The sequence below is a fragment of the Mastacembelus armatus genome, chromosome 16 (assembly GCF_900324485.2).
Source record: "Mastacembelus armatus chromosome 16, fMasArm1.2, whole genome shotgun sequence".
Taxonomy (NCBI): domain Eukaryota; kingdom Metazoa; phylum Chordata; class Actinopteri; order Synbranchiformes; family Mastacembelidae; genus Mastacembelus; species Mastacembelus armatus.
Genome location: NC_046648.1, coordinates 12909570 through 12935911, shown reverse-complemented (window position 1 = coordinate 12935911; position 26342 = coordinate 12909570). Strand labels below are relative to the sequence as shown.

Genomic DNA, 26342 nt, shown 5'->3' with positions numbered 1-26342 from the left:
TCCACCAATTAGAAAATTTGGGTTCATTGGTTCTTTCAATTCAATCAATCAGACAAGAGTAATATAACATATTAACCTACAAAATTACTCTAAAGGTTAACCCTCTGGGGTCGATGCACGCGCCGGCGCGTTTTGACGCATCTTTTTCTGATAAGGCCGGAACAAACTTAAATTACTCCGTCAATTCTGATCGTACAGATAAAAGAAGCATATCATTCAAATCTGTAAAGGGTCATGTTTTAGTGGTATACCATCATAATAACAACAAAACGTTGTGCTTTTTTTAAATAAAGAAAGCCGACAGGGTGCGCTCTCGGACTTTTCTGTCTCTGCTATTTCTCTTCACAGACGCGTAAATAAAACAACCAGAATCTCAGCGAATACTTGCCTCATAAAAATAAGAATTATATGGCTAGAAAGCTTGAAATGTTTTCTTTTGAGTGAAACAATTCAAGTCAAAAACAAATCATCACTTTTTATTTAATCCGTATGAACGTAAGGAGAAGTCCGTTTTTTCCCGTCTCACCTCATTACAGGTAATGTGGTCCCGCCTTGTACACTGTTCACTGTTCACATGTAAATAATCTCAGGTGAACCAGGTAAATATGTGCACACCCCCGAGAAATGACACAAAATATCAAACTTCATCATAGAATTTACTCACTTTTTCGGCGTGTTTGGATGATGGCGCGTTACGCACGTGAAGCGGCGCTCCTTACATTCCACACAGAGACAAATAGTTTAGCTTGTCCTCACAGTAAAAACACTGATTTTAACTCAAATGAGGATCGTTTGGCTCCTCATTGTGTTGTATTGTGCTGCACTAATCCGTCCCATCTACATTGACTGAAAGGCTCATTATGCGCGTCTTTGTCTGGTCATTCAGTGCGTCTTTTGTGTTCTCAGGTAAATCACATGACTATTCATCCTCAGACACACCCTCTTGCATATGGCCTTTCTGGACAAAAAGTGTCTTAGAAAATTTAAATCAGTGTATTGTTTACTGTGAATGTGTGAACAAGATGACATTCACAGCACTCTGAAGTAAACACTTTAGCCTACAACATGCAGGTCTCCAAAGTCTTGTGAACCAATGTTCTGTTTGTGTTTTATGGTCTTATTTCAGTGAGTAAAAAATTGTAGTTTTTCACTAACCATGCATAACCACTTTTTTCTCAAAAACACAATCATGTATAAACTTGATGCTCACATATTATTGTAGCCAATTTTGTGCTGATTACAGTGTTATTAGACTTTAGACATTAATATGTTTAAAAAACACTGAAAAAAGTACAAATGTCAGGACATGTCAAAATTTGTCCAGGCCCCAAAAACCCCCTCAGACCCCAGAGGGTTAAAAGGATCAGACCTACATCACCCTGAAAAATTAATCACAAATTAACAGAGATGCCAAGTTACCTGACGTTTTCATGTCTGTACATGTACATGGTGTTGAATTGCTGCATCTCTTTCTGGCTGGGCTCCTTCTTCATGTCCTGAAGCATCTCATCAGCAATGTGCTTCGGAAGGATTGAAAGCAGCAGACGTTCCTGTGAAGGACAGACATACACAGAGAACCCATATTGTTTATCACAGTCCTTCTATTCTCTGTCTATTATTCACACCATTTGCCAGTCAGTGAAATAACAAAACCACTGGCTATACCTTACACTGCCTCCATGCTTGTGTGCTTGATTGTGCACCCTTGCGCATCTGTTTGACATACAAACATGGACACTTGCTTATAAAACCATTATCACCATAGCACCACTAGTGCACAGGATACAAGTTACTACTGTTAAGCTGTGAATTCATTGTAAGATGTAACCCCTGTCTGTGCCACCAGCATGATAACTAATTTTACACTGGCAGTTTTGTATAAATAAATGCTTGGCACTGGCAATGGGCTGCATGTTTTAGGCAACAACAAAAGCAACGTTTTAATAAATATTACAGATTAGAGGATTTGAAGGGATGGGATAGTATGGGACAGACATTAGAAGAAGATGCTTTGTGAAGTGAAAAAGCCTGGGACAGGGGCAGTGTCTTGATTCTGTTTGGAAGAGAGATACAGAAACATGGACTGCTTTTAAAGACATTTCCCTAGTCACATTTTGTCCAGGCTGGCCAACTGCTGCCTTTCTGTGTATTAAGCCTGTGTCTGTATGGGTTTTCTCTGGGTGCTCTGGGTTCATCCCACAGTCCAAGAGCTTTGTCAATTCAAAGTCAAGTCAACAATACAAAAATTAAGTGTAATGAAGACATTTTAAATAATTTTATTATGACAGTGAGAGGACAAAGGCATATGGAATTTAGTGACGTATGTCTGACAGCAAGGGGCAAGCTATAGAACAGCCTGCACACAGAAATGGAAAACGTTTGGCCATCTTTGAATTTTAACTTAGATCTTTGGAGTCTGGATGTAGAATGTGGAAGATAATAGAGCTGTAGGCTGGTGCCATACCATGATTTAAGAACTAATAAAAAAATCAATCTTTTATTTGCCTGGTAGCCAGTAGAGGGAGGCCACTGCAGGGAAGCTGTGGCCACTCGTGCTGGTACCAGAAACTCAATGCCGCATTTTGAACGAGCTACACAAAGGGAGTTGAAGTAGTTGAGCCATAATTTAATAAAAACATATGATAAAATAAAGTCGAAGATCCATCCATCCATCCGTTATCTATACCCACTTAGTCCACTTTAGGGTCACAGGGATCTGCTGGAGCCTATCCCAGCTCTCTTTGGGTGAAAGGCAGTGGTACACCCTGGACGGGTCACCATTCCATTGCAGTAAAGTCAAAAATGTTGCCTAGATTTCAGGCATGTAAACTGAGATTTAAGGTCAGAGAACACAGAGAATTATATGATCTAATGTGGAAATTTACAGAACCAATAAGAATTTCTTTTTTAAACAAATTTAGCTGAAGAAAAATTTTGGCCATGCAAGGATTAAATATGCTAGAAGCAACTTAAAAGTAGAAGAAGAACAAATGCTTGTAAATGTCACAGTCTCAATTGGAAGTACAATTGCATGTTGTCAGCATTACAGTGGTAAGGAATATGGATTTTAATAAGCTAAAACTTAGTGGAGGCATATACTGTATAAGAAAAATACACTAGACTATAATAGGACCTACGATGGAGCCTTGAGGTACATCACATGGGACAAGAATGAAAACTAAAACAGATTTTTGCTGTAGCAACTGTAACTATTGTAACTACCAAGTCAGAAATTATACTAACAACCCCTCCCCCAACCCTCCCACCATACTCAGAGATTAACATTGCCCTGACAAATGCTTGATGGATCATTGGTAAAACCTTAAAATTCACAATAATGTGTCAAAAATTCAACTCACTAAAATATTGCTACAAAGTGTGTTCAGAATGTAAGTGTTTACTGTCCATTACTTCTTGTGGTTATACCTGGCTTCTAGCTGACTGATGATTGTAAAAAACCTTTCCATGTCTACACTAATACCCGGTGTTATGAAGCAATATTGCCTTAGATTTTGACTTGTTATATTTTGAAATGTGCTCTGGTGGAAAAGGAGAAATAAATTATTCCCTTTTTATATGAACTGTTCTTAAAATTTAATTTCTAAAGAATTTCATTTTAATTCCAGAAGGAACACTATAGGAGTGGAAACTCTGCTTTTAACAGCGCAATAAAAATGCTCCGTCAGCCGAACTTTGGCCCAATCAAACGTCATGGTCACTAACCAATCAGGAAACATCAGGACTGTCAACGTTAACACACACGCCTGCACTTAATCTAAACATTTTAACGTGCTATTTTTTTTTTTACGCAAATTAATCGTTTGATAAGGTTTGACCCCTACTTCTTCCTGTCATTGTAGTTTGTCATGCATTTCTGTATTTCAACACATTTACAGGTAAATCCGAGTATTTTAAATTTGCGATTAACTGTCCATGACTGTCATTAACTCGATTAAATTTTTTTATCGACTGACAGCACTAAATTGCAACATTACAATTGAAACCACTGTTATGATGGACCTTGAGTAGCTGATGCCAGATGCTGGAGATAAACAAGGAGTATACAATACTCCTTTACCAATAGTCCCAATTTGCACTGAAAAGTAGTTGAGCTGGTGGAAACAGAGATCACAACTGGTAATGATGATGGTACACAAGATGAATAAACATGTACTAGATCAGGAGTAAACTATACAGAGGAATATTGCTTTCCTACATCATAAACATAAACAGGTGACTGACCTCCAGCAAGGCATCAGAAATCCTGCAGAGTGACCCAGACAACAAATAAAATGAAATGATGTTTTTTTTGTTTGTTTTGTTTTTCTAGCCTCTATTAACATATAACCTCTGAAAAAGAAGTTAGTGAATCAGAGAAGACTAGCCCCATGGTATAATTTACATATTCGTACCTTAAAGCAGGCATCACGAAGGCTGGAAAGGAAGTGGCGTTCCACAAACTTAGAGGAAATTTTTCTAGCCTGGAAAAACAGTCTACTAACATATAAAAAAACTCTCCGTAAAGCCAGAACTGCATACTATTCATCACTAATAGAGGAAAATAGCATCTCCAACACCACCACATTGAACACTGGAGCTCCTCAGGGCTGTGTGCTCAGTCCACTGCTGTTCACCCTGCTGACTCATGACTGTGTAGCAATGCACAGCTCTAATCATATCATCAAGTTCGCCGATGACACGACCGTGGTGGATCTCATCAGCAAGAACAACGAGTCAGCGTATAGAGACAAGGTGCAACAACTAGCAGCCTGGTGTAAAGTCAATAACCAAAGACCAAAGAGATGGTTGTTGACTTCAGAAGAGCAAAGAGTGACCATTCTCCACTGAACATCGATGGGTCCATTGTGGAGATCGTCAAGAGCCCCAAATTCCTTGGTGTCCACCTGGTCTCACCTGGTCACTCAACACCAGCTCCATCACCAGGAAAGCCCAGCAGCGTCTATACTTCCTGCGAAGGCTGAGGAAGGCTCATCTTCCACCTTCCATCCTGTCCACCTTCTACAGAGGGACCATCAAGAGCATCCTGAGCAGCTGCATCGATGCCTGGTTTGGGAATTGTACCATCTCGGACCGCAAGACCCTTCAGCGTATAGTGAGGACAGCAGAGAAGCTCATCGGAGTCTCTCTTCCCTCTATCACAGACATTTACTCCACACGTGGCATCCGCAAAGCTAACAGCATTGTGGGTGATCCCATACACCCCTGACACACACTCTTCACCCTTCTGGCATTGGGAAAGAGGTACCGAAGCATTCGCACAACCAGACTGTTAAACAGTTTCTTCCCTCAGGCAATCAGGCATCTCAACAGAGAACTGAGCTGAATTGAACACACACACACACACACACACACACACACACACACACACACACGCACATGCCACTTTACATTTATATGTACATTAATCCTGTTTACACTTGTCACTTTAATATCTGCAATCACTGTACATACTGTTCTTTGCACATTGTCTACCATTGTCTTACCATGATTGTGGCACATTTACTGCTTTTCTTTGCACAAAATCGGCCTATATGTTGTTGTCTGCACTGTCTTGTCTTGCCTTGTCTTCCTGTGCACTTCTGTTGTATGTTAAGTTCTTAAGAATGCACCTTAAGTATAGTTTAATTTTTCTTAGTTTAATCTTTTTTTTTTTTTTTTAAATTATAATTTAGTTTTAGTCATAGCTCTATGTTTGTCTGCGTCACTGCACTTTGTCTGTGTTCTGTGTAGCACCTCTGGTCTAGGAGGAACGTTGTTTCGCTTCACTGTGTACTGCGTCTGCTATATATGGTTGAAGTGTCAATAAAGCTTCTTTGACAATAAAGCTTCTTTTCTAAAATTATAGCTACTTTAGATGGCATAGCCCTGGCCTCCAGCACTACTGTAAAAAACCTTGGAGTTATTTTTGACCAGGACATGTACTTTAACTCACACATAAAACAAATCTCTAGAACTGCATTCTTTCACCTGCGAAACCTTGCCAAAATTAGGAACATCCTGTCTCAAAATGATGCAGAAAAACTAGTCCATGCATTTGTTACCTCCAGGCTAGATTACTGTAACTCATTACTATCTGGATGTCCCAGTATCTCCATAAAAAGCCTCCAGTTAATCCAGAATACTATACCAGAATATAGTCCTGACGGGAACTAGCAAGAGAGATCATATTTCTCCTATATTAGCTTATTTTCATTGGCTCCCTGTAAAATACAGAATAGAATTTAAAATCCTTCTTCTCACATACAGATCCCTTCATGATCAAGCTCCTTCATACCTTAAAGATCTCATAGTACCATATTATCCCAATAGACCACTTCACTCTCAGAGTGCAGGTCTACTTGTGTTTCCCAGAGTTTCCAAAAGCAGAATGGGAGGTAGAGCTTTTAGCTATCAAGCTCCTCTCCTGTGAAACAGCTCCCAGTCTGGGTTCAGGAGGCAGACACTCTCTGTACTTTTAAGGCTAGACTTAAAACCTTCCTCTTTGACAAAGCGTATAGTTAGGGCTGGCTTCAGGTAACCCTGAACCATCCCTTAGTTATGCTGCTATAGGCCTAGACTGCCCAAGGACCATCGGTGCACTGAGCTCCCCTAACCTAACCCTAACACTCCCTTTCCTTCACCTCTCTTCCTCTCCTCCCCCCTCACATGTATATTCCACCATTGAATGTTACTAACCTTGTGCTCTCTCTCTCCCCTAGTTTGTGCTCTCTCCCTCTCTCTCTGTTCTCTCTCTGTACCTTCTGCAGGTGTCCCTGGTCCTGGAGCTGTATATCGCTGATGTGCAGTTACTGGCTCCACCAACCTTCAGTGTCTATTTGCTGTTTATTGTTGCTGTTCTTTTCTCTCTTCTCTATCCACTCACCCCAAACGGTCGAGGCAGATGGCCGCCCAAACTGAGCCCGGTTCTGCTGGAGGTTTTTTCTTCCGTTAAAGGGAGTTTTTCCTCTCCACTGTCGCCAAGTGGTTGATCATTTTGTTTTTGTAAAGTGCCTAGAGATTATTTGTATTGTGATTTGGCGCTATACAAATAAAACTGAATTGAATTGAATTGAAAAAGACTGCATTACACACACACTTGTCTTTTAAATACATATTTCAATCAGGACTTCACACACATACGTTTTATATGTACATGGAAAGAAGCAAGGCCAGCATGGCAGTTTTCAATACTCTTATCAAAATCTGTTAGAGAGGCAGAGAAGCAACAAACTGCTGAGTGGGTTGGCACTGTGATTACAGCTGACACAGTCTCAGGAGGCTGGTTGTCATGGTAACCAACAGCAACCGGATGCTTCTTCACTGGTTGGCAGCCCTTGTCTCCCAGCAGCCTATGCTTCTCAATTAGTATTCTGTGAGTTTCCTACACTCATGGTTTTATCTGCCCTTTACACATTTACTCTCTTCTTCATTCTCCTCCATAATTACCACATCTGTTCTCTCCATCTCTCTACTTTGGTCTTTTCCTTGCCTTCTCACTCAGTACCAGACTACTCAGCACTACTCAGTACTCAGACAGAAGTACCATTTCAAACACACATATGCCAAACAAACCAACACATCATATGACCCTAAACAATACCAAGAGGATTAGGTCAAACAGAGACATAGTGTACTGGAGATGTATTGGGGGAGGTGTTCCGAGCATGTCCCACTGCTGGAGGAACTATGTCTTTCGGCTGGCCTGCAAATGCCTTGGTATTTCCTCGGAAGAGCTGGAGGAAGTGTCTGGAGAGAGGGAAGTCTGGGCATCCCTGCTTGGGTCACTCCCCCTGCTACCCAGCCCCGGATATATCGGAAAAAATATCGACAGATGGATACTTATCTACAACACCACACATGTCATAGACCTTTGTTGTGATATGTTTTTGTGTATAGTTTGGTATTCAACCAATATTGTTTGCTCATCAAGTTTTTCACTATTCAGACAGATTGTGCATCCTCTTTCTCTACTAATGTGCCATGATGTCAAGACTTTGACAGCAGTAATCTGTTTCCTGGGTAAGCAAATTCACTTCCTATTGCTAGCGTGCTGTGCTGTGTTTTTCTGTACAGCTTTTGTACAGATTAGCTCTCGCGTAACACACCTAAAAACTAACTAGATTCTCTGTACAACTCCTAAATTGTTGCATATTCCTGTACTAGTCAAGTACCAATCTTTCTTGTCCAGCACTTCCTGCTAACTTATCTTGTTACTTCTGACTCGCTGGCCTTTCAGTTAGCTCTGCTAGCTGCTAGCATGGCCTCTCCCTCTCCTTCTCTCCCTCCCTCTCTCCTGCTTGATGTGCCACATGTTTAGTTATTCCTCTGCCTCCTTTAGTGATAATAATACCTGTAATAAGTGTAGGGTTCTGGTAGTTTTGGAGGTGAGGATAACTGAATTGGAAGCATGGCTCTGCACCTTTGAAAAACCCCACTGAGAAACTGACTGGTAATTGGCAGCTCCATAGTCAAAAACATTAAATTAGAGACTCCAGCAACCATAGTCAAATGTATTCCTGGGGCCAGAGTGGGCGACATCAAATCCTATTTGAAACTACTGGCTAAGGCTAATTGTAAATATAGTAATTGTTATTATGTCAGCGACAATAAACACCCGATTAAGTCAATCAGAGGTCACTAAAATGAATGTTGAGTTGGTGTATAACTTGGCCAAGACAATGTACAGTACAGACACTGTACAAGACTATAATTTTCTCTAGACCTCTGCCCAATCTGAGCAGTTGTTCCGTCCCTGGCTGTCTAGATGGTGCCCAGCAAACAATGTGGGCAACTTTCTGGGGAAAGCCTGGTCTGATAGCGAGGGACGGCATCCATTCCATTTTGGATGGTGCAGCTCTCATCTCTAGAAAGAGAGTTTAATAGCCAACCTAAAGTTTGACAATCCAAAGTGGGACCCGGGACACAAAGACACAGTCTTAAACACCTCCTCCAGTTTGCTTAGAGCTGTCATCCCTCAAACCCCATAGAGACTACGTCTGCTCCTTGCACATCTAAATCATATAAATCAGAAGTTATCACAAGAGGAGTTATTCATAAAAACCTAACAAAAATTAAGACTATTCCTCTAACTGAACAGAAAAACAGAAGTCAAATTTGGTTTATTGAATATCAGGTCTCATCCAAATCTTTGTTAGTAAATGAATAGAGAAAAATAAAAACAATCCCAGGTTTCTTTTCAGCATTGTAGCCAGGCTGACAAAAAGTCACAGCTCAATTGAGCCCAGTGTTCCCCTGGCTCACAGCAGTGATGATTTTATGAGATTCTTTACAAATAAAATCATTAACCTAATCATCAACCTAATAGACATAAAATTCATCAGATCCTTCCTGCAGCTGTTACAGATGAAGCTTCTACTACAGTAGATAATTTTCTTAGATCTCTCTGTCAACAGTTGCTTCATCATCAACATGTCTCTTAGACCCCATCCTGACTAGACTGCTCAAAGACATCCTGCCACTAATCAACTCATCTTTATTAGACTTGATGAATTTATATCTAGTAATAGGCTACATACCTCAGGATTTTAAGATTGCAGTTTTACTCAAAAAGCCTAGTCTTGGTCCAGGAGTCCTATAGACCAATATCCAACCTACTCTTTATTTCTAAAATCCTTGAAAAAGCTGTTGCTAAGCAGCTATGTGACCAGCTTCACAGGAATGAACTAAGTGAAGATTTTCAGTCAGGATTTATAGCACATCATAGTACAGAAAGAGTTCCATTAAGCAGTCACCAATGATCTTCTCTTAGCCTTAGATAATGGACTCATCTATGTACTTGTCCTTTTAGGTCTTAGTGCTGCATTTGACACTATCGACCACAGCATTCTTTTTTTTTTTTTTTTTACAGAGAGTGGAATATGTGATTAGGAACAGCACTGAATTAGTTTAAGGCATTAGCTTATTTATCAGACAGTTTACAATTGATTCATGTTCATGATGTTCCTTCCACACACACATAAGTTAGTTAGTTAGCTCAGGTGTTAGTTAGCTCAAACCATTGCTTAGTTTTGCTGGTATAGGGCCTAGACTGCCAAGCTCCTCTCTCCTCCCCTCTCCTCTCTCCCCTCCTCTTCATTTCTCTTCTTTTCTTTTCTCTTCTCTCCTCTTCACTACCATGTATATGCCACCATTGAATGTCACTAACTTTGTCTTCTCTCTCCTGTAGTTTGTGTTCTCTCTCTCTCTCTCTCTGTACCTTCTGCAAGTGTTCCTGGTCCTGGAGCTGTATATTGCTGATGTGCAGTTAGTAGCCCCACCAACCTGTACATCTATTGCTTATTGTTGATGTTTTTTCTCTCTCCTCTATCCACTCACCCCTGCCATACAAGGCAAATAGCCGCCCACAATGAGCCTGGTTCTGCTGGAGGTGTCTTCTGTTAAAGGGAGCAGCATTTGGTGACAGTGGAGAGGACTCCACTCCTATTTGCTGATTTAGAAACTTAAACTTTCCACCTTAAAATCTCCTTATGTTTACCCTCTCTCACAGGGGAAAACAGAGATAGCTAGAGCAATACGAAAGAATTCTGAAATGTAAGATGCACCTGGGCACCAACAAATGACAGGATATGTTGTGCTTGATGAATGCATCCCTTTTAAAACAGCATATTGAGTTTTGAATTTAGTGTTGGGACTTTTATTTACAATCTGAATCTACTGCTGAGTCCTTTCAATCCCTCTTAGTGAATCCATTTGTTTTTACTGTTCATTTTATAAATGTTACTAAAATTATGAATAAATAAAGCTAAAAAACTTGTAGGTTGACAAGACAGATGGTTTATTAAATATGTGAATATTTACAGCTTACTGACTTTGGCACATGTTTTTTCCAATCTCTACTTGCTTAAAATACAGAAGGTCCTGATTTAGAACTAAAAGTTGATTTGCTTGATTTATTGATTTTATGCAAATAACAATTCAAGTGGAAGATTCTAGCTGTTAATGTAACACTGAAATGACACTGTGTCACAAAGTATACAGTGGTGTGAAAAAGTGTTGGCCCCCTTCTGATTTCCTTATTTTTTTGCATGTTTGTCACACTTTAATGTTTCAGATCATCAATCAAATTTAAATATTAGTCAAAGATAACACAAGTAAACACATCATACAGTTTTTAAATGAAAGGTTTTATTATTAAGGGAAAACAAAATCCAAAACTACATGGCCCCGTGTGAAAAAGTGTTTGCCCCCTAAACCTAATAACTGGTTGGGCCACCTTTAGCAGCAACAACTGCAATCAAGCGTTTGCGATAACTTGCAATGAGTCTGTTACAGCGCTGTGGAGGAATTTTGGCCCACTCATCTTTGCAGAATTGTTGTAATTCAGCCACATTGGAGGATTTTCGAGCATGAACCTCCTTTTTAAGGTCATGCCACAGCATCTCAAACGGATTCAGGTCAGGACTTTGACTAGGCCACTCCAATGTCTTCATTTTGTTTTTCTTCAGCCATTCAGAGGTGGACTTGCTGGTGTGTTTTGGATCATTGTCCTGCTGCAGAACCCAAGTTCGCTTCAGCTTGAGGTCACGAACAGATGGACCGACATTCTCCTTCAGGATTTTTTGTATTGGTAGACAGCAGAATTCATAGTTCTATTTATCACAGCAAGTTTTCCAGGTCATGAAGCAGCAAAACAGCCTCAGACCATCACACTACCACCACCATATTTTACTGTTGGTATGATGTTCTTTTTCTGAAATGCGGTGTTACTTTTACGCCAGACGTAATGGGACACACACCTTCCAAAAAGTTCAACTTTTGTCTTCAGTCCACAGAGTATTTTCCCAGTCTTGGGGATCATCAAGATGTTTTCTGGCAAAACTGAGACGAGCCTTTATGTTCTTTTTGCTCAGCAGCGGTTTTCGTCTTGGAACTCTGTCATGTAGACCATTTTTGCCCAGTCTTTTTCTTATGGTGGAGTCATGAATAGTGACCTTAACCCTCAGGGGTCGACGAAACAAAAAGTGTTTTAGAAAATTTAAATCAATGTATTGTTTTCTGTGAATGAGTGAACAAGATGACTTTCACATCATTTTGAAGCAAACACTTTACACTACACCATCCAGTTCTCCAAAGTCTTGTGAACCAATGTTCTGTTTGTGTTTTATGGTCTTATTTCAATGACTAAAAAAATTGTAGTTTTCCACTACCCATGCATAAACACTGTTTTCTCAAAAACACAATCGTGTATGAACAACAGGATCCCCAAAACACCCTCAGACCCCAGAGGGCTTAACTGAGGCAAGTGAGGCCTGCAGTTCTTTGGATGATGTTGTGGGGTCTTTTGTGACCTCTTGGATGAGTCGTCACTGCGCTCTTGGGGTAATTTTGGAGCCGGCCACTCCTGCACTGTTCCATGTTTTCGCCTTTTGTAGATGGCTCTCACTGTGGTTCGCTACAGTCCCAAAGCTTTAGAAATGGCTTTATTACCTTGATTACTGATAGATCTCAGTTACTTTCTATCTCATTCGTTTTTGAATTTCTTTGGATCTCGGTATGATGTCTAGCTTTTGAGGATCTTTTGGTCTACTTCACTTTATCAGGCAGGTCCTATTTAAGTGATTTCTTGATTGCGAACAGGTGTGGCAGTAATCAGGCCTGGGTGTGGCTAGAGAAATTGAACTCAGGTGTGACAAAACCACAGTTAATTTATGCTTTAACAGGGGGGCCAAACACTTTTTCACACAGGGCCATGTAGTTTTGGATTTTGTTTTCCCTTAATAATAGAAACCTTCATTTAAAAACTGCATGATGTGTTTACTTGTGTTATCTTTGACTAATATTTAAATTTGTTTGATAATCTGAAATATTAAAGGGTGGCAAACAAAAAAATAAGAAATCAGAAAGGGGGCCAACACTTTTTCACACCACTGTAGCTGATAATTTCACTGGAGATGTTTCACTCTGTTGTAACTGTCTAAACTACAGAAACACTTAGACCACTCTAATTATTTGCCAACATTACCTTTTAAACAATCCTTACCTGAGTACAGACAGCATGGATGCATGAAAGCCTACTGAAGCAACCTGGGGACCAACACCTTTAGTGAAGTGACGTGAAGTGACTTGTGGCCAAGTATGGTGACCCATACTTGGAATTTATGCTCTGCATTTAACCCATCTAAAGTACACACACACAGCAGTGAATACACACACCCAGAGCAGTGGGCAGCCAATGCTGCGGCACCCAAGGAGCAGTTGGGGGTTCGGTGCCTTGCTCAAGGGTCTCACCTCAGTCGTGGAATTGAGGGTGGAGAGAGCGCTGGCTATTCACTCCCCCCACCGACAATTCCTGCCGGTCCTGAGACTTAAACCTGCACAACTGCCCCTAGTGGGCCACGACTTCCCCTACTTTAACCCTCTGGGGTCGCGTTTTGACGCATCTTTTCCTGATAAGGCCGAAACAAACTTAAAGTACTCCGTCAATTCTGATCGTACAGATAAAAGAAGTATATCATTCAAATCTGTAACGTGTCTAGTTTTAGTGGTATACCATCATAATAACAACAAAACGTTGTGCTTTTTTTAAATAAAGAAAGCCGACAGGGTGCGCTCTCGGCCTCTGCCATTTCTCTTCACAGACGCGTAAATAAAACAACCATAATCTCAGTGAATACTTGGCTCATAAAATTAAGAATTATATGGCTAGAAAGCTTGAAATGTTTTCTTTTAAGTGAAACAATTCAAGTCGAAAACAAATCATCACTTTTTATTTAATCCGTATGAACGTAAGGAGAAGTCCGTTTTTTCCTGTCTCACCTCATTACAGGTAATGCGGTCCCACCTTGTACACTGTTCACTGTTCACATGTAAATAATCTTAGGCGAACCAGGTAAATATGTGCACACCCCCGAGAAATGACATAAAACATCAAACTTCATCATAGAATTTTACTCACTTTTTCGGCGCGTTTGGATGATGGCGCGTCACGGACGTGAAGAAGCGCTCCTTACATTCCACACAGAGACAAATAGTTTAGCTTGTCCTCAGAGTAAAAACACTGATTTTAACTCAAATGAGGATCATTTGGCTCCTCATTGTTTTGTATTGTGCTGCACTAATCCGTCCCATCTACATTGACTGAAAGGCTCATTATGCGCGTCTTTGTCTGGTCATTCAGTGCATCTTTTGTGTTCTCAGGTAAATCACATGACTATTCATCCTCAGACACACCCTCTTGCATATGGCCTTTCTGGACAAAAAGTGTCTTAGAAAATTTAAATCAGTGTATTGTTTACTGTGAATGTGTGAACAAGATGACATTCACAGCACTGTGAAGTAAACACTTTAGCCTACAACATGCAGGTCTCCAAAGTCTTGTGAAGCAATGTTCTGTTTGTGTTTTATGGTCTTATTTCAGTGAGTAAAAAAATTGTAGTTTTTCACTAACCATGCATAAACACTGTTTTCTCAAAAACACAATCATGTATAAACTTGCTGCTCACATATTATTGTAGCCAATTTTGTGCTGATCACAGTGTTATTAGACTTTAGACATTAATATGTTTAAAAGACACTGAAAAAAGCACAAATGTCAGGACATGTCAAAATTTGTCCAGGCCCCCAAAACCCCCTCAGACCCCAGAGGGTTAAATAAGCTCTCCTCTCCTTGTAGTAGACACAGGCTCACGCAGTTTAAAACTGTTCATCATGTCCATTTTACAGAAGTGAATTTATCTAAACTACATCCCACAAATTTGAATGCCCTTTATCTGAACACATTTAATGTTCTGTGCATAAGCTGTATTAACATCCATCCATCATCTATACCCGCTTAATCCTCAACCACGGTCACAGACTGCTGCAACCTATCCCAGCTCTCTTTCGTGTGGAAGGCAGTGTTACACCTTGGACAGGTCACCAGTCCATCGCAGGGCCACATACAGAGACAAACAACCACACAATTTAGAGTCACCAATCAACCTGACATACATGTTTTTGGACTGTGGGAGGAAACCAGAGTACCTGGAGAAAACCCACGCAAGCACAGGGGGAGAACATGCAAACTCCACACAGAAAAGCCGGATTGCGAACCCAGGACCTTCTCGCAATGAGGTACAGTGCTAACCATTCATCCACCGTGCTGCCCACTATATTAAGATATTTTATGTATATGTAGTTCATTTTTATTTTTTAAACATATTGTATTATGTTGTTTATGTTTTATTCTTTTATATTTTGAATGTATAGATAATATCTGTTGGGACTGGAGAAAGGATAGGTTGGGGACTAGGAGAATTAGTTTCATATATATAACTTGTAAAGTTCAATAAAGATAATTCCAAAAAGACTAACCAGAAGACAACGCTGAATGTCACCAACATACTAAAACTAATGGACTTAGAGAACATGGATGTGTACGCCCCATTTGATCACAATTAATCCATATTTCAGTTGAGGCTAATGTGGGGGAAATACAAGAATCTAAGAACTTCAGAGTTTAATTTTCATCTACAGGTTTGTATCCTTGTTATAATCCAACTAAAACTGGATTAACAATAACATTATGTACATTATCAAGCATTACAATGATCATGATAATAAACTTGCATGTGACTGATTTTGAATTGAGTTTCAGATTGGTTTGGACATTTTGCAATTCAAACAGGACAATAAATATACAAATTGAATTATATGCAGATAACTAGAAAACTAATGTAAATTGAAAGTCCGTTTGCTGAGTTGTGCAGTGCTAACAGTAGTTATAATCACTCATCAAAAAAAACTGTGGGCTGATATAATACATGATTGGCTAAAACTCATCCAAATGTTATCCAACTGCTTCATTTCCAGGCCAATATTGCCATGTTTTTCATGTGCACCAGAATCTGTCTTGACTAACCCTATACTTTGACACATTGTAATGATATTTATATTGATCTTCTGTTCTGAAAGTATACTATCCTGAATGTCAAAATGTTCTATTAAACTAACACATATAAACACCAGAATACTGTACTGTTTATGATCTGACCTGCTGCTGGCTCTGCTCCTCAAGGTTGAGTTTGACTTCCAGTGACTGTCTCGCCTCCAGAAATGCCTTCCGATGTTTCCGGTCAGCCATGTAGTACGACATGATGCCCACAGTGATGGCACAAATATAGATCACAATGTTGGCCAGCAACTTGAAAACAACAAAGAATACTACAGTTAGAGATCATTATAAAATGAGTACATACATAATAAGGGTTAACTGGGTACAGAAGAAAGCCTTTAGGCGTTTAGCTTTAATGGAAGCCTTTCCAGCATTCAAGTGAACAGTCAAGTTTCCATCCAAATGTAGCACAAATTTTAACTGAATTCACAGAATGTGAAGATGGTTAGAAGTCTCCTCATTGCTACACACAAATTTGACTGACAGCTCTGATGTTTTGTCTTTTACTATTATTTTTCTGTTCAGTGGTATGTAACCTGCAGACATGCCTAATGTATGATTTTAATTCCAGTACCATTACATCTGTCAAATTTAAATTTTTTTTAAGTGCATTAAATTTTGCACATCAGACAAGATTTAAAGGTGTGATGATATAGCCCTTTTTCGGAATAAAATAACAGATCCCAAGGTCCTTAAAATGCATGTGTAAATTTTCATGATGAAATACTTTTCAGATCATAGTTTCTGGCAGGTCTGAAAATGTGTCCCTAATACAGTACTTGAAAATGACTCAGTTTTAGGAACTTTCCCTTTTGAAAAGAATGAGCTTGTGGTCTGCATGCCTCTTTGAGGAGGCTGGTTTCCATGATGAGTTAACACTTTATTTGACCTTGTTTTATATTATTCCATGGGTGTCTATTTAATAAAAATGGGCCTAACATTGGGGCATTATTAGACAGTTTGTCTTTCGCCTATATGAGTACAGAATGAATAAACATCTTAACGTAATAGCGGTTTTTGGTGAGCACCTGGGGCTGGAACATGTGTTTGAATGTGTCACAGAAGACATTCAAGATGTATCAGGCTAACTATTACTCCTTGTGTCTAAGAGGATTGACTCAGTAAGTCTGACAGGCTGTTATTACTAATACTTTGGAAACTATATGATTAAAAGTAATGTTTTAGAAATTCATGAATGACAATTTACAAAAAAAAAAGCTTAAATATATATCAAACAACATTAAAATGAATTGTGCCATTGGGTAATTTAAATAAGATAAAAATTAAAATACTGTTTTCATGGTGCAACATGAAAATAAGAAAAAACGTAACATAACAAAATACACATTTTGTAAAAGTTATCTTGATAACAACAAATTCTGATTCGATAAAATATGTAATAGTGATGTGTGTAATTTTTGGAAGACATTACAAATATCTAGCATACAAAAGCACTGTAAACTGGTCCATAGGATGGGAGATATGAGTGGCCATTTCTTGTGTGGTTCACACAGTCAGGGTTGGCTGATGTAAAAGTCATCTAGGTTGGATTTCGGCCACTGGTTGATTGAAGCTAGACACATCTTTGTCTGGCTGGCCAGAGTCTGCACAGAAAAGGGTGTTGGGAGTTATCCTCATATATGTTGCCAAATTCACCAACACTTTCTCCAGATAAAAGATCACAGAAAAAAGAAGTGTTATTTGATGCTTTTGCACTACAAGTCTAAGAAAACATTTTGTAGGTGTTTACAGTGACAACTACTACTTGTAATAACGGCATTTTTTTAAATTGGTTGTTTTTGCACCTTCCTTGATTTTCTCGGAATATGACACTGTGATACCTTCAAATTCATAAATGTTCCTATATTTTAACAATAAATGTCTGTTAAACTTATACTTTTTCACTGATTTGGGAACACACTGCCCCTTCCTTGCTTTGTTAAGTTGCTAAGTTGCTGCTAAGTTGTTATTTTTATAATATACCTATAAAATCATGTATAAATAGATATAAATTATAACATGAGAAAAATGTGTGTGTGTAGTATTTAACAATTTATTAGAGAAATTCAGCAACTGCCCCTTAACATAATTTTATTGTGGGATTCAGATAAAAAGTTATATCTATCTATCTATCTATCATGACAGATATTTAATCAAATACTGTGAAAAATATAAATGTTAATGGAGAGTATGAGGACATAATTTAGCAAAAGAGTAGTTTCATCTATAACAAAAACAAATCATTAGATGAGGAAGGGGTGGAGTCTGCATCATCATGATCTTCATCAAAAGAACAGATAAAGGCTCAAATATCCAATGTTTTTGTGCTCTACCTGCGTGCACATCAGCACACCATGAAAAAACAACTGGCTTCACATTGTGTCTGATGGGCAAGTGAAAGTTTGGGCATCCCTGGTCAAAATTTCTATTAATGTGAACAATTAAGCAAGTGGAACATGAAATGATCTCCAAAAGGCGTAAAGTTCCAGATGACACATTCCCTTCATATTTTAAACAAAATCATTTTTTTTATTTTTTATCTTTTCCGTTTTCAAAATAACAGAAAAGGAGAAGGGCCCGCAGCAAAAATTTGGGGGACCTGTATAGCTAGTACTAGTACTAGTAGCAGCCCCTTTGGCAAGTATCACAGTAAACGTAAACGCTTTTTGTAGCCAGCCAAGAGTCTTTCAGTTCTTGTTTGAGGGATTTTCACCCATTCTTCCTTACAACAGTCCTCCAGTTCTGAGATTCCTGGGCCATCTGCACACACCGCTCTTTTGAGGTCTATCCACAGATTTTTAATGATGTTTAGGTCAGTAGACTGTGAGGGCCATGGCAAAACCTTCAGCTTGTGCCTCTTGAGGTAGTCCATTGTGGATTTTGATGTGTGTTTAGGATCATTATCCATTTGTAGAAGCCATGCTCTTTTCAACTTCAGCCTTTTTACATATGTTTGCTTCCAGAATTTGTTGGAAGCCATTCTTCCCTCTACCTGTGAAATGTTTCCCGTGCTACTGGCTGCAATACAACCCCAAAGCATGATCGATCCACCCCCATGCTTAACAGTTGGACTGGTGTTCTTTTCATGAAATTCTGTGCCCTTTGTTCTCCAAACATACATTTGCTCATGGCCGCCAAAGAGTTCTATTGTAACGTCATCGGTCCACAGGACTTTTTTTCAAAATGCATCAGCCTTGTGTAAATGTTATTTTGCAAAATTCAGACACTGAATTTTGCGGTGAAGGAGAGGTTTTCTTCTGATGACTCTTCCATGAAGGCCATATCTGTGCAGGTGCCGCTGAACAGTTGAACAGTGTAACACAACTCCAGAATTTGCCAAATCTTCCTGGAGGTCTTTTGCAGTCAAACAAGGGGGTTCTGACTTGCTTTTCTACCAATCCTACGAGCAGTTCTCTCTGATATTTTTCTTGGTCTTCCAGACCTTATCTTGACCTCCACTGTTCCTGTTAACTGCCGTTTCTTAATTACATTCCGAACTGAGGAAATCGGTACCTGAAAACATTTTGCTATCTTCTTATAGCCTTCTCCTGCTTTGTGGGCATCAATCATTTTCATTTTCAGAGTGCTAGGCAACTGCTTAGAGGAACCCATGGCTGCTGATTGTTGGGACAAGGTTAGAGGAGTCTGGGTATTTATAAAGCTTTGAAATTTGCATCACCTGGCCTTTCCTAACGATGACTGTGAACAAGCCATGTGTTATAGTTACAGCCGGACACAGCGAGACTTGGATGACTAACAGTTTTTATTACAATAGAGCTGCACAGGATGCGGTGCGGGTAGCAGGAGGAATGTGGAAGGGTCCTCGGAGGGAGAGTTGATCTGGCGTAGGAGTGGCACGTAGGGAGCAGGAGAGAATCTAGTGGTGGCTTCTTCCGTAGCAATGTAGCGTCTGCGTTGGAGCAGAGAGTCCGTATGGTCTCAACGAGATCGGACACTGGCGTGCATGTGGTGGATGGCTTTATCGGTGGCTGAGGGAAAGAGGAGCAGGTGAGTGTCATCAGTAATCAGAACTCTGGTGAGGCGGATCTCTGTGACTGATTGATGGATGAATCCAGCCGATCCGTGACACCATGACCCTAACAGGCTAATTAAGGTCTGATACCTTGGTCAAAGTTATCTGAGAGCTCAAGTCTCCTGGGGTTCTCAATCTTTTGCAGGATGTTGCTTTCCCCTTTTTCACTCTAAAATTAAATAATAATAATAATTAAATAAAAACAATACATTGATATTGCTTAAAATATTGCAAAAGAGTGTTTCATGTTTAACTTTATGCCTTTTGGAAGTCATTTCATCTTCCACTTGCTTAACTGTTCACATTAACAGAAGTTTTGACCTGGGGTAACCAAACTTTCACATGCCACTGTACAGGCATGTACCTGGCAGCATTAGCTAACTATGTAGCTAACATGGCTAATTTCAACACGTTGATGTTATAAGAAAACAAATAAAAAATATATAACAACTAACCAGGATTGTTGGATTTGCACACGGACTGTCGGTGTAGATTGCAGTATCAACCTCAGCTGTGAAGTGAACCCAGCGTAGAGCAGGCCCTCATTTTCAAAGCCAGTCTAGTGGTTTCCACACACAAACAAAGTTTTGGGACATTTGCTGCCATCTATACACTGTAAATGAACGTAATCCATTGTCTTCTCGACTTGTGCTGATGGCAGAGAACAGACTCATGTTGTTATAGTCAACACCAGAGCAGCTTCTGCGCTCAGCCTGTCTCCTGCTGTTTTTATCCTCTTGGTGCTGAAGCAAGTGCTCAATAATGGCAGACAACAGAGTTTGCTGCAGTTTTTTATGGGCTGTTGTTGGGCAGTTCCACAGGAGGGAATATGTAAATTATCATCTTGTATATGTACACGAGAGAAGGAAGTGTAAAATTTACCACTTGCCACCGCTTTTCACTAAACAGGCAAAAGAATTTTTTTCGCCAAAAACTTTTACTCTGTGTGTGTCTTATATTATTTTTTATTTACAGAGTTAAATTTACAGAGTTTTCAATCAGGTTTTTAATTAAAAATCAGCATATTACTGGATGCATAGAATTACATTAGTTGTAATCAACAAGAGAAACTGTAGAGTCATTTGAGGTTATCGATCTAATTTATACAATTCCATGTTTCTTTACACTTATAATTTTGTTGTAAATAGTTTTGCCTGAAGAATGCAAAATAGAAAAAGGTCAAATTCATATGGAGGTTTTCTGGCCGTCTGCGTAACTGTAAAAGCTCAAAGATTTTTCTTGCTTCTGACTGACTGGGACTTGTTGCCTTTGTTGATTATACTTTCAGTTGGAGTTAGCCAATCGGAGGCAAAGTAAGGGTGGGTCATACAGATGCAAATGGTGGGCCTTGACAAGAGGATTGACAGTTCCCATTTCCATTTGAATTTTGACACCACTGGCATATGTGGATAAAGGCACCAAAAACCCATGGCAACCCATGCGTGCTTTAAGCTCTGTCTATGTTAAATTCAATCAACAGAGAAAAGATTGACTTTCCAATCTAAACCATTTCCTAGAAGTACACTCAAAAGTACACTCAAAAAGTACAACATGTAGTGCCGTCTCTTCATTATCTTTAGAGATAGCAGAACGCAATTACACAATTACTATTTTATAGTCTACTGTTTCAGTCACCCTGTGTCATTACTGACAAACAGCAGCATACAGCTGATTGTCAGCGTACCTAGTACTGTCTCTTCATTATCTTTAGAGACAGCAGAACATAAACAGTCATGCAGACAGTCAAATGGCACCAGTGCGCATTCTGTGCACACCATGATCTATATCCATATTTTTCATAAATTTATGCAGTGGTTTTTCTAAGGTATGCACTTTGTTACAGAGACTGACTTATAACGGGTAAAAAGAAAAGGTAAAAGCCAGGGTAATCAGAAAGTACACAATACAAATAAAATAAAAAATATGCTATAATCAGTGTATATATGTATACCTAATTAAATAAGTGTATGCAAATTTCACAGAAATTTTGTTACATTGTACATTCACATTTGAGAAATTATGAAACTACATTGCATATTTCCAATTTGTATGCTGAAACTATTTTTGGGGGGTGGAGGGGTTACTAAAATCTTTACACTGTACAGAAAATAAAAGTTTCCACCTTTTTTTTTAAAAGTCTGCAGTCGGAGGTCCTAATAAATGTTAAATAGGCTACAGAATAAACACGCTAGATAAGAGTACTGTATCTATAACAATATAACAATTTCAATAAAATTTGCTTGAAACATCGGAGGATGGGGGAAATCTGTTGCTGCACTTTAATGCTGATAAAACAAAGCTCTAGCGGTGAATCTATAAACAGATTTTATTGTGATAACATTAATACTGTGCTTCAAAACTGATCGCTGTTTCATTTAAAATCAATACCACTAAGCCAATCTATTTTTACTGACAGATGTGCTATACGATTGAGTCTCTTCTGAAAAAAAAAAAACAAAAAAAAAAACAAGACAATACTTTAAACACTGTAAAAGACTGCGCTCTACAGTGCTGTACTGTGTTTTCAGTGCATCTGTGTTTATTTTCTGTCTTACATTCCATCCCTTGGCTGTGTAAAATAAAAGTAATGCAAAGATATTTAATCATACCACTGCAGCTTTAGTCTGATAGTCTATTCTGTTTCTGTCCTTTCTCATTCATGGTAAATCATAGTGATGTCCCTAAAATGAACAGAACAATCAAAGGTGTGCATAGGGTAGTGGGAGTTACCATGACAATGGTTTTCCATCTGAAAGGTCTTAATTCCTTTTGACAACTGTATTTAAATTTGAATGGGGCTAGGTTTAAAAAAAAAAATAAAAATTCCCGATTCAAATCAATCGTCATTTGAAAGATCAACTATCGATTCATAAGGTTGTTATTATAAATTAATACATTTTTAAATATGTACCATTGAACCAAGTTCCACAGACTTATAACGTTTCGAGGTCTCACTCATGCAACACACGTGAGACTAGTCCACCTATGAGGGAGAACCAAAACATGACAAAAAATATGAATACAGAGCTGGACAAAAGCCAAGCCATATGCAAGTTGTGCCAACTCGAGGTAAAATATTGTGGAAATACCATAAATCTCAAAACAATTTCAACGCTCAAAGTCATTATTAGACTTGGCAAATTTATCTCTAGTAACAGGCTACATACTGCAGGAAGTTCAGGTGTGTGTTAAGAGGAAAGGGTTAGCTAAGAAGAAGTGGGACACTGAGAGGACAGAAGAGAACAGACAGGAGTACAGGGAGATGCAGCGTAAAGTGAAGGTAGAGGTGGCAAAGGTCAAACAAAGGGAGTATGAGGATTTGTATGATAGGTTGGACACTAAGGAGGGAGAGGTGGATTTGTACAGGTTGGCGAGGCAGAGAGACAGAGATGGGAAGGATGTGCAGCAGGTTAGGATGATCAAGGACAGGTATGGAAATGTGTTGACAGGTGCCACAAGTGTGAGGGAAAGATGGAAGGAATACTTTGAAGAGTTGATGAATGAGGAAAATGTTAGAGATCACAGAGAAGAAGAGGTGACTGTTGTGGAGCAGAAGTAGCAAAGATCAGTAAGGATGAAGTGAGGAAGGCGTTGAACAGGATGAAGAGGGGAAAGGCAGTTGGTCCTGACGACATACCTGTGGAGGTATGGAAGCGTTTAGGAGAGGTGGCAGTAGAGTTTTTGACTGGGCTACTTAAGATCTTGGAGAGTGAGCAGATGCCTGAGGAATGAAGGAGATGTTTACTGGTGCCCATCTTTAAGAACAAGGGAGACGTGCAGAGTTGTGGAAACTACAGAGGAATAAAGCTGATGAGTCACACAATAAGGTTATGGGAAAGAGTAGTGGAGGCTAGGCTGAGGTCAGAAGTGAGCATTTGTGAGTAGCAGTATGGTTTTATGCCAAGAAAGAGTACCACAGATACAATATTTGCTTTGAGAATGCTGATGGAGAAGTATTGAGAAGGCCAGAAAGAGCTGCATTGTGTCTTTGTAGATTTGGAAAATGCATATGACAGGGTGCCAAGAGAGGAGCTGTGGTTTTTTGCATGAGGAAGTCTGGAGTTCAGCCTGGGTTCAGGAGGCAGACTCTCTGTACTTTTAAGGCTAGACTTAAAACCTTCCTTTGACAAAGCATATAGTTAGGGCTGGCTTCAGGCAACCCTGAACCATCCCTTAGTTATGCTGCTACAGGCCTAGTTATGCTGCTACAGGCCTATACTGCCCAAGGACCATCGGTGCACTGAGCTCCCCTACCCTAACCCCCACCCCCCACCCCCCTTTTCCCTTCTCCTCCCCTCTCTTCCTCTCCTCCCACCTCATGTATATTCCACCATTGAATGTTACTAACCTTGTGCTCTCTCTCTCTCCCCTAGTTTGTGCTCTCTCCCTCTCTGTTCTCTCTGTACCTTCTGCAGGTGTCCCTGGTCCTGGAGCTGTATATCGCTGATGTGCAGTTACTGGTCCCACCAACCTGCAGTGTCTATTTGTTGTTTATTGTTGCTGTTCTTTTCTCTCTGCTCTATCCACTCACTCCAACCGGTCGAGGCAGATGGCCACCCAAACTGAGCCCGGTTCTGCTGGAGGTTTTTTCTTCGTTTAAAGGGAGTTTTTCCTCTCCACTGTCGCCAAGTGCTTGCTCATAAGGGAATTGTTGGGATTTTAGTTTTAGTTTTTGTAAACTGCCTTGAGATGATTTGTATTGTGATTTGGTGCTATACAATTAAATTTGAATTGAATTGAATTGAGTGGCAGAGAAGTATGTTTGAGTGGTGCAGGACATGTATGAGAGCTGTAAGACAGTGGTGAGGTGTGCTGTAGGGGTGAAAGAGGAGTTCAAGGTGGAGGTGGGATTGCACCAAGGATCGGCTTTGAGCCCCTTCTTGTTTGCTGTGGTGATGGACATGCTGACAGATGAGGTTAGACAGGAATCTCCGTGGACCATAATGTTTGCAGACATTGTCATCTGTAGTGAGATCAGGGAGCAGGTGGAGGAAAATCTAGAGAGATGGAGGTTTGCTTTGGAAAGGAGAGGAATGAGGGTTAGCCGCAGTACAACAGAGTACATGTGTGTAAATGAGAGGGACTCAAGTAGAACAGTGAGGTTACAAGGAGTAAATTGGAGGATTTTAATTAGGGTCAACAGTCCAGAGCAATGGAGAGTGTAGAAAAGAAGTGAAGAGACGTGTGCAAGCAGGTTGGAACGGGTGGAGGAAAGTGTCAGGTGTGATGTGTGACAAAAGAGTGTCAGCAAGAATGAAAGGAAAGGTGTACAAGACAGTGGTGAGACCAGCAGTGTTGTATGGTTTAGAGACAGTGGCACTGAGAGAAAGACAGGAGGCAGAGCTGGAGGTAGAAGAGCTGAAGATGTTGAGGTTCTCTTTGGGAGTGACAAGGATGGATAAGATCAGGAATGAGTACATCAGAGGGACAGCTCATGTTAGAAATGTTAGATGTTTTGGAGAAAAAGCCAGGGAAGCCAGATTGAGATGGTTTGGACATGTTCAGAAGAGGGACAGTGAATACATTGGTAAAAGGATGCTGAGGTTAGAGCTGCCAGGAAGGAGGCCTAGAGGAAGACCAAAGTGAAGTTAGGGCTGGCTCAGGTGACCCTGAACCATCCCTTAGTTATGCTACTATAGGCCTAGACTGACCGAAGTCTCTCCATCTGTGCACTGAGCTCTGAAACTGAACTGCAGTTTCACTTATTCCAAACTCTGTTGCAGCTGCATACTTTATTACCTGCACTTTGAAGTCTGCAGTATAGCTCTTTCTTTGGGGTGGCATTTTCAGTTGTGTTACACTAGGAGTTGGAGTTTAGCATGAGCATAAGCGTTTTTTGACAGAATTCAATTGAGTCACAAGTGCCAAGAGTGCCAGCTGACGCTAGTGACTACTCGACAAAATTAAAATAAATACACACAGTTGCTTCCTTTTATAAGTCACGCTACAAGTCAGAGGAGTAAAAAAATGTGACTTTTAGTCTGGAAAATACAATAATTTCTTAGTAAAATCTACTTTTAATTTATGGTTTTATGGTTTCAGTTAAGTTTTACAAGTCCTGTATTGTTTTTGATGGATTGTAGTTAAATGCCAATAACTGTTATAATATTTATTTTAGAATCCGAGACCATCCCCTACGTGCCCTTGAGGTTCATTAAAGTTGGGAATGATAGATTAAGGCTGTTGATGGAAAGCTATTACATTGTCACAGAACCTAATTATACTTCTTTTTTCCTACTGTCAACCTCATGCACCTCTATATTCTCCGTATTCTATAAATACACCTAAATGAGGGGCAGACAGATAAAAGCCCTGTAATGTCAACTTTTATAAGATGACTTTTTCTGTCTAGTTTCCATTGATTTTAACTAATGACCAAAAGCTCCTATTTTTGCATCAAAACTAATACTGTGCTAA

General features: G+C 39.7%; 1 protein-coding gene across 4 annotated transcripts in view; it reads right to left on the bottom strand.

Annotated features, from left to right (window-relative positions):
• The window catches only part of adcy3a (adenylate cyclase 3a), a 70917-nt gene that overhangs the window by 35200 nt on the left and 9375 nt on the right, over window positions 1-26342 (bottom strand). For 3 of the 4 annotated variants that reach the window (XM_026294036.1, XM_026294038.1, XM_026294034.1), the window contains exons 3-5: window positions 15992-16141; window positions 1666-1713; window positions 1420-1550 (exon numbers count right to left, since the gene is read on the bottom strand). In XM_026294036.1, coding sequence (XP_026149821.1) covers window positions 1420-1550; window positions 1666-1713; window positions 15992-16141 — 329 coding nt within the window. The remainder of the gene's footprint in view (window positions 1-1419; window positions 1551-1665; window positions 1714-15991; window positions 16142-26342) is intronic. The other variant, XM_026294037.1, reaches the window with a different exon arrangement.